General features: G+C 31.4%; 1 protein-coding gene across 1 annotated transcript; it reads left to right on the top strand.

Moving 5' to 3' along the window:
- The first annotated feature begins 11,725 nt into the window (after positions 1–11,725).
- LOC132715788 (toll-like receptor 3) lies at positions 11,726–13,414 on the top strand. Its single transcript, XM_060698856.1, has one exon. It carries the CDS (start codon positions 11,726–11,728, stop codon positions 13,412–13,414), a length of 1,689 nt encoding a protein of 562 aa, XP_060554839.1.
- Positions 13,415–14,414: the final 1,000 nt, after the last annotated feature.

Below are 14,414 nucleotides of genomic sequence, written 5' to 3'. Positions count from 1 at the left end.
AGGATCTTCTTAACACTAAATCGCAATGGTTTAGAATTTGAAAAAACAAATGCTTTAATCGCAAGAGATGGTTATTTTTGTACATTTTTAATTTCTTGAGAATAAAATAGATATCTGTATTTGCTTCACATTATACATGTGCAGTCTCTGGACCATAAATATTTGTTACCGTTCAATCTACTTAACTGTATTTAAAAGTATATCAACTCCTTACACACTGAAAACACAGAACAATAGAGCGGTGGGATTAATTCCAATCTACAATACTTTTGAAGGAGTAACATAGAAAATAAAAACTGAAATAAACGCGCGAATACCATAAATAGCCAGTCTAAAATTATTATCATGTTAATAATCGTTCAGGATTTATATAAAAATAACCATCATGACACCGCACTTTTGAATTAGCAAATTAAGATCGTTATTGACATTCCCAAATTCACCACATTATCTACTGATACCTTTTTAGAATGTTTACAGAATTGAGCGTCCTTTGATTAGCAGCTTTCACATTAGTTTGTACACAATTTCTTATAATGGAAAACAACAACCTATGTAAGGTCAGTTCTAAATATTGGAACCCATCCCGCTAATAAACAATAGATAGAGAAACATGTAACAAAATAGTAAACAAGCATGGTGCCAGCATGCCTGTTCCGCCTGGCATTGGTGTGTTCAACTGTGTAGTTGTTGAGCTGCCAGCACTTGTCAACGTTGTAGGGTCTTTATAAGTGGGCAAATTCTTTGTAAAATGTTATTATATTATAAAAAAACCATTAATGCTGAGCTAGAAATATGTTATTCAACTTTTATATGTAACTGCTACACGACTGGTGCTTTTCATGTTTTAAGTGCTAATATACTAGTTGACATAATAAAATCCAATCCTATGTTTTTGTTTAAGAATTCGCAGAGGGGATTTTGATGTTTATTTGTTTGTTGTTGTTGTTTTTGTAAATATAATTTTGAACTATACTAAGTGTCCTTCCGTTTCTTTTGTAAAATTCGCGGAGGGTCTGTAATCGTATTTTCAAAAACAATTCGCGAAGGATTATGTTGTTTTTGTTCGAAATAACGGAATGTTTTCTGATACCCTTTTTGCTATTAAATCTTGGAGGTTCTTTTGGATTCTGATTTAAATTTGCAGAAAGCATCTGTTGGTGTTCTCCGGGAGCATACAATTTCCGTCGATGAGCATATGAATATAGTAACATTATGATTATTTCTTTGCGGATATTGTTCCAAATTTAAGACACTATTGTTGAAGGTGTAATAAGATAAAAAGAGAAATCAGCCAGAAATAGATGCCATTGTACTATATATAGTCCAAATTTGTTATTTTGACATTTCAAGATATATCTAAATATAATCATAATTGCACAGCAGTGAAGGAAGTTCAACAAACATTCTAAAATTGATCATTTACTGTCATATCCGGGCATCAAGTGCTAATATTTTTTTTTCATTCTTACAAAATTTTAATTCCGTTTGGTTCGCACTTCTGACCAAAATAAATACATACGTCATTTTTTAAATGAAAACATTTGTCCCTATGATTGTCTACTTACTGTCGATTCAAATATAATCGAGTTTGGGAAATCTTCAATTTAAAAGTACATAGGGTTGGCAGGAAAAAATGCCATACATGTATACGAAAACGTATTACAAGGAAACGTGGTGATTGAATATTATCTGGCCTGATAGTGTAGTGGTTAAGGTGCTTTGTTTTGCATGCGGAAGGTCTTAAGTTCAAATCTTATAACGGGTAATACCTTTGGTATTTGTTTTACTTGCTATTTTATTCACATGTTTATATATTTTCCATGTTTTTATTCATGAGAATGATAAAGCATATATAATATGTTACAATTCAATTCAACAATTCAAACAATGCCTTCAACCTCTGTGGTACACTCAGTCGCGCTGGCGCTGGCATATTCGTCTCCAGTGCTAAGAGAGTACCTCAATAGGTGATTACCACAGAGACATGAATGGTGAGGTTTTCATCAAGTGGCCTACTCAAAAGCTAATCACTAATCTTCCAGCACACACTGTCGTGACCTTATAACACTTTTGCAATGACAAGTTTCTAACGAAATAAAGTACGAAAAGTGTGATGACGTCCCTCTTACAGCGCCATAACATACACCTTAACCAAACAGCTCCGGACTCGCGTGCTCACACTAAATAGATAATTTTCGTGTCACTTGAGTTGAATTGTATTAAACACGAGATTTTTAATAATCTCGTATTTGGCTGAAATTATTGATTCTTATTATAACTTTTACTTATAAGATACTATTATTCACGTCTTTTCGAGACAGTAATGGTTTCCGAAAATGTCGAATAGAAATTTTTTTATCGTGTTTTTTATATGCATGACACACATTTCGATGCCTTGGTGCGAAAGGGTTGTAACTCAATATTTTGAAATTATTCAGGAGAGACAAAAAACTTATTTATTCTTTTACATTCTAATAAAGTCTTCTTTAATTTTGCTTTTTGGCTTTAATTCAATTACTGATATATAATTGATTGGAAAGGTTATTTTATTTTGTTAGCATAAAGAGATAATTGATAAAGTTTCAGTTACAACCCTTTCGCACCAAAAAAATCAAAAATTTCAAAAAATGATTTGGTGCGAAAGGGTTGTAACTCAATTTTTGCTTTAAATTCTGATAAATGTAATGGGTCAAATGGACAGATCCAAGCTTAGTTGTGTTAAGTATGAACTAATTTAACATATTGCCTGGATATTTCAGTGAAAAACCTTCAAATTATATGTTTTTAAAATATAATTTCAGTCAAATTTTTTTTTTTAAGAAATTCACTTTATATATAATATTTTTTTCCATGTGACACACAGTTCAGATTGTCAAACCCATCATAAGTAGTTAAGTACCAAATACGCATTAACATGTATGTTTTTGCAAGAATCAAAGGTAAATTTTTCGCAATTCAAAATGTAAACTGGTACATAATGACAAAACCATCTAAGACACATTTATTTTTGTTAATATAAGCCTTTAGAAAATGAGAATATTCTTATCATAATCAAGATATATTCTTTTCTTAATTTGAAAACTTAGATAATTCCTAGGATGTGCTTTTGTGTATAAATTATATTATTTAAGCATTATCCAGGATCTTCTTTACTATTAAGCCAAAAGTATGAGAAAGATGATAAATATTATAGATGTTCTAAGTTTCTAAGCTCATGCTATTCTTACAACTCTTTACATTCCCAAATTTAATTGTTTATAATTATATAAATCAGTCAGTAATTAAATGAGAAAAAAAATAAGGCCTGCAAATAATAACAATTACAAAATACAATCCCCTGTGACCCAAATAAAATTCACAGGTGTGCACACAAACACACATACAGCTGAGGAAGTTATTAATATCTTTATGAATGATTTTAAATAGCAGATAGAATATATCTGATAATTTACTTTTATCTAACAGAAAACAAAGGGTCAATAATATATTTTACTTAATATTTTAACATCAGACCCACATTTTTCCCTATTAAACATGGAAGAATCGAAAGTGTGCGTTATTATGCAATAAAATCACTGTTTGACATTCTATATTAAGACATGTGACGTAGTCATTATACACGCAAAGTAACCACTAAAAATGTGACGTGCTGAAAATGAGTATGAAAACAAATCAGGCGCAATTTAGATAAATATAAGGTACGGCAGCATTAAGATTTTATTTGTTGATGTTGTGTTAGAATCAAAATAATATATATGCAAATCGCTTGGAATCACTTGATAAAATCACTGTTTGTTGAATGTGCATCATTATATCACTCGGGCTAAGCCCTAGTAATTCCACACATCCGACTCCAAACAGTGATTTTATTGAGCGATAAAATCACAGTTTGTAATATATTATTTCTTAAATAATAGACCTATGTAACTTGTATTAAGCTAGACCTACATGTAGTCTGTTTATCTGTGTAATTCAACCATACATCATACTGTTGGCTTGCAGTTTAATGGAAAGTCTTTAAGTCTTTTTCTTTTGTCCAATCAGCAGATATTTGTGATACAATATTTATACAATTAAAAATTTCATCTTTGACAAGACATGAAAATATTCCAATAGTAATACATGTAAGTGATAAAAGTAATTCATGTAAGTTTAAACTAAATCAAGAATTGAGTAATAATTGTATAATTTCTTTAAGTTATTTTAACATTTAGTAATTAAAAAAGCATCGAAACACAAGGCTGTCGGATTTGTATGAGAGTATAAATCAGATTGCCGATTGTTTTGATGTTCTTTCTCTTTTGTATCTTAGGCAATAATGAAAACACATTCCCAGTTATCCAAGAAAAATGTACTAAATGTTTAAGCATCTGAATATGACTTCTATATTTATATAAGCCGGTGCTAGGGGGCGTGGACGGTAACTTGCACTTTCCAGTACCGTCCATGAACAGGCTCAATCAAACCGTACCCTGCAACATTTTCAGTTTTGTTGTGTTGGACTTTCTTTAGGGATTCTGTTTTTCTCTATTTTCTACTGTCATCTCCTTCCCTGTCTCTTTCCCTGTCGTCACAATATGTAATCAAAGCACAGAAGGCGCTGAATTTGTTTGGGTCTCAGAATGTCAGAAAGGTGAAGGTTGTGAGATAATAAACCAATTGGTTTTTGTAAAGTGCTTTCCAGTGTTTTAACTGTAGTAAATTGGCTATAAGACTAATTGCAACACTGATAGTCAATTCAATGTTTATTTGACTTAAAAAATGTATAAAAAAATGAGTTGCTCAACTGGGATTTGAACTCCAGACCTCTCGATTCATAAGCGAGCGTGCAAACCTCTCGCCCACGGTGAAGTTATATGTAATCGGCCTGAAGAAAACCATATTATTCTAAATTAGGGTTTGTAACTTTTATTTTTTCGACGCTAAACCTGTTGTTTAACACAGATGTAAATAATCATGGAGCTTACTGTAAGCATGTATATCTATAAAGAATGAAACAATATTAGAAATCTTCGACCATTCGGGAACTACTTTGCTTGAAAATTAATGCACCTGTCATTTGAGAATCTTTACGCATTGATCTCCCCTGAATTTTTCGGCGTTAGTGTACATATAAAGGGAAGTAACCGCTTCAAAAAGTGGACTACTTTAGGCATTTGCAATTAACAGCATTAGACTCTGAAATTTCGCTACCATTATTTGTTTGGTCTGACGACCCAAACAAATAAAAACCAGAAAAAATGAACCAGTTAACAAGCAAGCTCCAGACAGACAGTGAGTTAAAGGCTTAAGCACTGTGCATGTATTGGTATGCAATTTAACTCTGACATGTTTTCAAAAGTCTCCAAACTATGATACAATCATAAAATATTGTATGACAATTGTTTATAATAAATTTATTTTGAGTTACAGTAATTTCATTTTCGTAAAACCAAAATAGGTCCATTACTTTTTCATACTATTTTGCAAACAATGCAACATTATGCCAATATTGAGAAAAAATCACTATATTAATAGTACTGTTAGTCAAATATAGCAATGTACTATGATATTGTTTCTTTTACAAGCATTGGAATTGATTTATGTTTGAAATATGTGTAAGTTATACAAATTCTTGTATTATATCTGAATGAAAGCTTAACAATTATGTAAATAACAAGGAATCAGAAGCTGAGACTGTTTTATAAACTTGTCAATTAGTTTGAAAGAAATAATCCACTAAATATTTCACAGAATATGATATAAGATATTGAGATACAACTGTTTTGCACTAGGATTTATTCAAAATATTATCAAAATGTTGGTGCGAAACGGTTGTAACTTAAGTTACAACCGTTTCGCACCAACAAAATATGTCTGTTTGAGTTACAACCTTTGGACAAATATACTTTTTTGGTAGTTTAATTTTAGCTTTCAAGTTTAATATTTTTACAACATGTGTGTATATTGCTCCTACATTGAAAAACACCATAAAACCATTTTCGGTGAAATTATGAGTTACAACCCTTTCGCACCAAAGCATCGATTTGAAAGTTATCCGTGCATTGAAAAAAAATATCATTCAAAAAAAGAAAGAAAGAAAGAGCCGGGATTTGAACCGTCACTAGCATAGTTGGTAGACCAGCGCGCTACCACTACACTACAATATCTCGCTGCAAATAGTATGCCCAATAAGTTTTACAATACTATCCATACACACATGACTTAATTACCTTTTATGAAGTGCACTGATCCATGTTATGTTTACAACGGTTCCGAAATAAATAAACTTCAACAGTCAGTCTCATTGCAATGTTAAATGTAAACAATGTCCATCCTTTTTGTTTTTCTATAGCATAATCTTCAAAGTGCAGATATTGTGAAAATCTGGCCGTTGTGGACATTGTTTAACGTGTACAAGGTTGTCCATTGATTTTTTATTTTTTATTTTCTTTAATTTTATGCTAAAAATAGTTTGAGCATTAATAACGTTTTACAATATTGGTAAGATACTATTGAATTACACTCTTTTTAATTTTTATATAATTTTAAAAGAATTTTTGTTCCTCTTAAATATATATCTCTATATATTGAAAAACTGCATAAATGAGTTCTATTGTGAAAAACATAATCTGAAAAAGGTTTGGTTTAAACAATGTTTATTTCTTCTTCAATATTTACAAACAAAATTTCAATACATGAATTGCATTCAGAATTGAGTAGAAAGCTTAAAGAATAAAGGAAACTTTCTCCAGTAAAAACATTTCAACATTTTTTGTTAGTTACAGCATAAAATAGCTTTGAAATTTCAGTTAATTTTACTTGCATTTAATAACTGTCATATATTTACAAGCAGATTATAAATAACTACTACGTAGTAAGTAATTTGTAAAAGTTACCTAAAGAGGAGCTGAGCATATCAAATGTACAGTCCTGCAAGCACGCTATTTCACTTTCAATATATCAATGATATTAACATATTATCAACATATTTTCATGCCTTTTGATTTAAAAAGATGACCTTGGTTTCATTTGTAATTGGCTCATATGATTATCAGTATTACTTAATTTAAGCATAACGGAAATTAAATCCAGAGTCAAACGTTTAAGGCGGTGTATAATTTTCAGTTTGTACACATTCATTTAAACACATGGTTGAAATGTTTTTGCAACAAGAACAAATAATTAGAAAATTTCTTAACATGAATCCATGTATGTGATGAAGTGAAGGTGTTTTTTAATCGTTTTTTATTATCAATGATCCTTTAAGACTTTGCCTAATCCATGGAGAGTAACCGCCTCTGTGGTCGAGGGGTTAGAGTCGATGACTTCTAATCCAGTTACCTCTCTGGCGTGGGTTCGATCCCCGGGAGATGCTTTGGTAGTTTAGCGCGGAGGAAGGTAGTCTAGTACTGGTGTAACTCTCCAGGAACGATGGTTAGGAAACTACCCGCCTATATGACTGAAATACTGTTGGGAAAAGGCGTAAAATGAAACAAACAAACAATCTATGTATTTTATTTTATTTTTTATTAAATTTTGCAGAAGGAGGGTTTTAATTTCGGAGGAAGGGGGGATGAGCTTCATGATGTTTTATTTAAAATTCACGGAGGATCTTCTTAACACTAAATCGCAATGGTTTTGAATTTGAAAAAACAAAATGCTTTAATCGCAAAAGATGGTTTATCTTTGTACTTTTTTAGTTTCGTGAGATATCTGTATTTGCTGCACATTATACATGCGAAGTCCCTTGACCATAAACATTTGTTACTGCATTCAATCTACTTTACTGGTACTTAAAAGTATACAAACTCCATACACACTGAAAACACAGAAAAATAGAGTGATGGGATTAATTCCAATCTACACTTCTTTTGAAGGAGAAGCATAGAAAATAAAAACTGAAATAAACGCGCGAATACCATAAATAGTCAGTCTAAAATTATAATACTATTATAAATCTTTCATGATTTATTTAAAAAAACAATCATGACACCGCACTTTTAAATTAGCAAATTAAGCTCGTTATTGACATTTCCAATTTCACCACATTATCTACAAATACCTTTTTTAGAATGTTTACAGAATTGAACGTCCTTTGATTAGCAGCTTTCAAATTAATTTGTACAGCATTTCTTTTAGTGGAAAACAACAATCTATGTAAGGTCAGTTGTTAATATGAAAACCCATCCCGCTAATAAACAATCAATAGAGAAACATGTAAAAGAATGGTAAACAAGCATGGTGCCAGTATGCTTGTTCCGCCTGGCATTGGTGTGATACAAATCCAACCCCATGCTTTTGCTTAAGAATTCGCGGAGGGTGTTTTGATGTCTATTTGTTTTGTTTTTTAACATAATTTTGAACTATACTGAGTGTTCTTTCGTGTCTTTTGTAAAATCAGCAGTGGGTCTGTAACTGTATTTTCAAAAGCAATTCGCGAAGGATCATGTTGTTTGGTCGGGAAAAAAAACGGAATGTTCTCTGATATCCTGTTTGCCATTAAATCTTGGAGTTTCTTCCGTCTTTTGATTTAAGTTTGCACAGAACAATTGTTTGTTACAGGAGCATTATGTCAATTTTATTTACGGATATCTCCCCAAAAATAAGACACTAATGTTGAAGGGGAAATTCGAATCAGAAATAGATGACGTTATACCATAAAAAGTCCAATTTGTTATTATGAAAATAACCTTCCTGATAATAGGTAAAAATAACCGACATTATACAGCAGTGAAGGACTTCCACGATCATTCTAATATTGATCATTAACCGTCGTATAGGGCATCAAGTGTTAATTTTTTTTCATGTTTACAAAATTATAATTCCGTTTGGTTGCACATCTGACAGAAGTAAGTACATAGTTAGTTACGTGGGCTAATTAAAAGGAGATAACAAAACTAAATACTAGGCTTATCACACTGAGAGTTATTTCCCGTTATATGATTTGCTTTGCAAAACAGATAAAATACAAAATACATTAAACTTTCTTTTGCGGTACTGTTTCAACATTATACTTAGACCTAAGAACAATAACTGTTTATCGTCCTGCAAATAAAGATAATGGACGCTCTTCATAACAACAGAGAACAACAATGATTACAACATTTTACCGTGACAACGAAATCTTTACCTTTATTTCCAATGGTAAGAATTCACTTATTAAAGAAAGTATTCTTTTTTGGATTACCGTCAACCGGACGTACTTTACCTTAAAAGAAGGCTCTTCGTTTGAGAACGAAGTAAAAAGTATTGATAATTATTCGTGTAAAGTTTGAAGCTTGCTATGTTTGTATGTAATGTTATGACGACTGTGAGAATTTTTAAAAATTGCAAAAAAGCAATACAAATGTAAAAATTTAAAAAAGAGATATGCATTAAATGGATTCAGATATTCAATGTTATGAATCTTAAAATTTTGATTAAATAAAAAATGATGCAGGTTCCTCAGAGAAACTTCAATCTGGCAATAAATAATATGAGTTTTAATGTGATATTTCGGTGTCTGTGGGCATTCCATGTGAATTGACATTACTAATAAAACATTCTTTCATCATCATATCTTTTGATATTATTACAAGCTTTTCGAGCAATATCTTTCATTTTTTAGGCAGAATAAAAGATTGCAAATAATACGTTACAGTTAAGACGTTGAGATAATGATACGTTGCGACATGGTATACATAAAGACAAATCATGAAAAAGTATATGATATCCATCAGAACATATTATTTGCCACACCCGAGGGGAACAGAACCCGAGGTTAAACCTGTGCAGACACATCGCATCGAAAATCCTACATGAACTGAACAATTGTGGCAACAGATCAAGCGGCAATCCTTTAACAAGCATATATTAGATTTATCTATCTTCATCTTAAAACTATTTGTCTTTAGCCAATGCGTAAACGTATATCACCATGCATTACAGGTATACGGCGAAAAATTGCATATGCCTAACGTATATCAGCGTCTACAAGTAAGTGTATTATTTTGCACGTTCGGATACTTTATTATCATACGCTATCATGTGACAGCCTCCTTTAGAAAGCAAAATCCAAACTCAATTATGCGTCTGTAGATAAATGCAACAACGTTGTTTAATAAAATAATTACACCCATTTTCTGAAAGGAAATAGTCGTCACAATCAGTGTCTGATTCAATGTCTGTTAAATTTTTTTGAAAAATACCAGTATACATTATTCATGCGCACAAATTGTAAATATTGTGAATATTTTCAACAAATACATGTATATCAAATTCATATCGTACTCCATCTAGCTATAGAGTCATGGGTGAAGAAATTCACATCAATTACTCATTGTTCTTGAAGTTACAACTTTTTGTCAATATATAAAAAAGAAGGAAAACATAGAGGTCATTTTAAATGTTTGAGAACATAACTGATCCTATTGGGCTCGTACACAGCTGACAATCCTATATCACACTCGGCAGGCGTCTCGTCCGATAAAATATAGGTCTATAGCTTTGCACTTGTGAAATAAAATTCAAAATTGAATTCGATAATGTATAATAACCTCATAATCCATAACCTCCTACAGAGATTGTTTATATAGAAAATCGTGGCATAAATAATGACAAAAATGCGGAAGTGTTTCACTAATGTATATAAAAATACCCGTTTCACTGTTGAAATTTTAATTTGACCAATCACAGAGAAGAAATTGTTACATAGTTTTTTTAAAACGGGGTTACCTGCTATATATTTTATGATTTATCACAACGAAATGTTATTAACAATTTTATTAAGTATATAAGATTATTCTTCAAATAGGTATAAATATCATAACCTATAGAACCATAATTGTGTACTTATCAAAATTTTAGTTAATACGTTTCTTTTCAAGGCAATGGGCAATATGTAATTATTACAATTTGCACCGAATAGATCTATATAGGTTACAATATTTAATATTGATGTTTAAACAGCACATAATTATCTTTAGAATTTAATTTTATTGATCAATTCCAATATTTTATTTTGTAATTGATAGATTTTACAAAAACAGGATGTGATTTGAATGTTAGACAATTTCACATTAATCTTTTATAAGATGTTCAAATGAAACAAAGAGAAGATTGCTTTACAATATATCAATCCTTTACATAGTTCGACAGACTATTAAATTCTTATCATTTTTTAGATATTTCTTTAGATCTAAACAAAAAAAATTGTACATACATTCACAATGTTTGTATTATCTTATAGTAATACCACATGCAGTATTATATTAGGAAAACTCTAGCAGTAATTTTACGTAATTGAATAATGAAGAGAATATAATAAAATATTCCAATACTTCCAAGGCTTGATTCATGAACAATATGAACGGCAACAATTAAGTACTATGTAGCTCTTATTTCGTAAACATTGTGTATATAAAATAAAATATAAAACCAAAATTTTATTCCACGAGTCATTTGCACGACTGACTAGCGATGTCATTTTAATTACGATCAGTTATCGATCTTTCTGATTTGAAGGACCCTGATCAATCAGATTTGGTATATATAATTGACTTATAACATGTTCGCAGTCATTCAGGTAATATACTTTATCGTGACAGGATAGAAACATATCATATCAAATTCACCTTACTTTACTTACCAGAAACATGTAAAAGTATATGTAAAGTTTATTAACTAAATTAAATTTATAAATCAAAAAATGGATGTGCCTGGGAAATACTTAGTTTATGTTTTGATAGTATCTCATATCAACATGAGTATTTTCTTTGTTGATGTTTATGGTATTTTTACAGCAGAGTCTGAGCACTGCATTAGCAGAAATTCTGAAATAACTTGCAATTATATACCGGCGGATATTCCAGATGGTACCATGACAGTTAACCTCAGAAACATATCGGATAGAAAATTGAGGAAAGGATTATTTTCAACATATAATTGGGGACAAATAAAAAACCTGGAAATCTCTGCAAGTACTGACTGGCTTGTAGAACATGACACAGTAGGAATTTTCGATTCGTTTTGTTTCTTCGGATTAAAAACTTTGGAAATGTTACGTATAGGAATAGCAGAGAACATAACATTAGCATCTGACTCATTTATTGGACTAGAAAATCTAAAACATTTAGATTTGACTGGTTGCCGGCGGTTATACTTGGAAGAGGTTCTGAATGCAATTGACGACAATAATGATGTAGCAAACTTGCAGAGTCTAAACCTAGCTCTTCTTAATAGTTTCCGAGCCGGTTTGACTTTTGATGAGCGATTTTTCAAAATAGTGTCCGACAAAAGAGTAAGAATGCTTGACATAAGTTCAACTCAAATTCAATATATCAATATGACATCTTTCTTTCAGCATTGTTTTTACTTGGAATATATCAATATATCAAGTGCAAGGGTAAATGATTTTGATGATTATCGAACAGAACGGTCATGTCCAAATCTCAAATCCATTGATACCAGTTATGTAGTATTTCCATCTAAAGTGATGCCTATAAACGGACAATCAAAAATAGTTGAACAAAATGCAAATGTAGCCATGAATTTTAATTGGATAAGGTCAATACGTTTCCTGCAAAATATCCGTAGTTTAAATCTGACAAGTGTTTTACCAAAATGGATAACGTATTCCATTGACAACGTAACCATGAATGTGTTTGGAGCCAATAGATTTAAGTTAGAAGTCCTAAGAATTGGTAACAACAGTTTCGAGAGAATCGATCTAAAACTCAATATACCGGGCTGTCCTTTTGTGAAATTAGATCTCTCTGGATGTAATGTACGTTATCTCCACCCGAAAGCCATTTCAAGTTTTCGATTATTATCAGACATTGATCTTTCTAGAAACAAACTAAGCAGCATGATGGTAGAAGATTACAACTTGTTCGAAAATATTTTCAAAAATCTAACCAATCTACAGTCTATACGTTTGTCTTTTAATGAATTAACAGGACTGCCAAAATACATTTTCGCATATAATTTAAAACTTGAATTAATAGACATATCAGATAATCTGATGACTAAACTGTCATTTGAAGTAAAACACTTGAAGCTACTCAGGATATTAGATGTCAGGAAAAATAGGTTACAAGTCATTGATACTGCCACGTTTAATACATTTGATAATGTTAAACTTCTACTACAAGGTAATCCAATCCAGTGTTCTAAATGTAGGTCACTTGCTTTTATTAACTGGCTCAAGAACTCCGCATATAATTCAGACATTAAATGTGAAAACAAGGACTCTAAGGAAGTATTTATTAATGATATCACCATTGGTGAATTACAAGAGATATGTAATAGAGCAAAAATCATAATCGTAGTATGTAGTGCATCTGTTCTTGCATTAGTGTTGGTGGTAGCATTTATATTAAAAATGAGGAGATACAAACAACAACGACAATATCAACTAGAAATGGAGGATCGCATTGCTCTTATTAGATAGGGGGCTGAAGATAACAAATTTGTCGCGTTTCTTTCATACAGCAGTAACGACGATGATTTTGTCAACAGGTATATTTTCAATCAGTTAAATGAGAACCTTAAGGTAGGGAAAGACCATAACCTTGTTTGTATAGGAGACAAACATTTTGAAATCGGCAAACCAATTCCAGAGCAAATATCAAGGTTTCTTCATAAATCGTCTGTAGTGGTGATTCTTTTAACCGATCATTACAGCCAAAGTGTTCATTGCCGAAATGAATTCGATCAAGCAACCTTGTTGGAAAAGCCTATCGTATTAATGGTAAAGGATGAAATTAATACAGAGTTGATGAATCATCAAATGAGGGATTTATACGAACACAGAACGCGAATTTTGTTTGCGCAAGAAAATGGCGAGTATGTACTGAAAACGTCCTGGGAGAATGTGTGTACATCTATCATCGAGCTTGTTAATATTGAATAAACATGGATATTTAAATTCTAAATTTGATAGTTCTAAAATGCGTGCGATGTTTGTTAATCATTGCAGTGTTGAAATCTATATGCTTACTTTTTATGGAAGATTAAAACATATTTTTACCAGATATTTTTTATCCCTGATGCACTTCCACGCGTTAGAGTAGAGAATGTGACGGAAGGAGAATGTATGTATATCACCTTCCAATCAACAATTACTCTCTAGGATAGATGCCGTAATTTTGCTATGGCTTTAAAACGTTGAAGTGTATATCGCATTGGTAACGGGTTTTAATGATCTGAACACCCCACAAGACCGGTGCTTAAAGTGACATTATACTCACTTTTTCTTTGCTGTGAAGTTGAGCTTAATGAGCTTTATAAATAAGATTCACTATTTCAATGTTCACTGTTGAAAAAATTGCATGTGGAGAAGTTTGCAATTATTTGTGGAGAAAAAATGGTAATGCTGCTGGATGTGGGAAAACTCATTCAACGAACAAAAATAAATCAAGAAATAATTTAGTACTTTCAGTGTTGTATAA

This window comes from Ruditapes philippinarum, unplaced genomic scaffold, assembly GCF_026571515.1.
Source record: "Ruditapes philippinarum isolate M1 unplaced genomic scaffold, ASM2657151v2 ctg2299_1_1_1_1, whole genome shotgun sequence".
Taxonomy (NCBI): Eukaryota; Metazoa; Mollusca; class Bivalvia; order Venerida; family Veneridae; genus Ruditapes; species Ruditapes philippinarum.
This window is presented reverse-complemented; position numbering and strand designations above follow the sequence as displayed.

What these genes read in the sequence shown, in the direction of transcription:
- LOC132715788 (XM_060698856.1), top strand. Translation starts at nt 11,726, where the DNA reads ATGAGTATTTTCTTTGTTGATGTTTATGGTATTTTTACAGCAGAGTCT.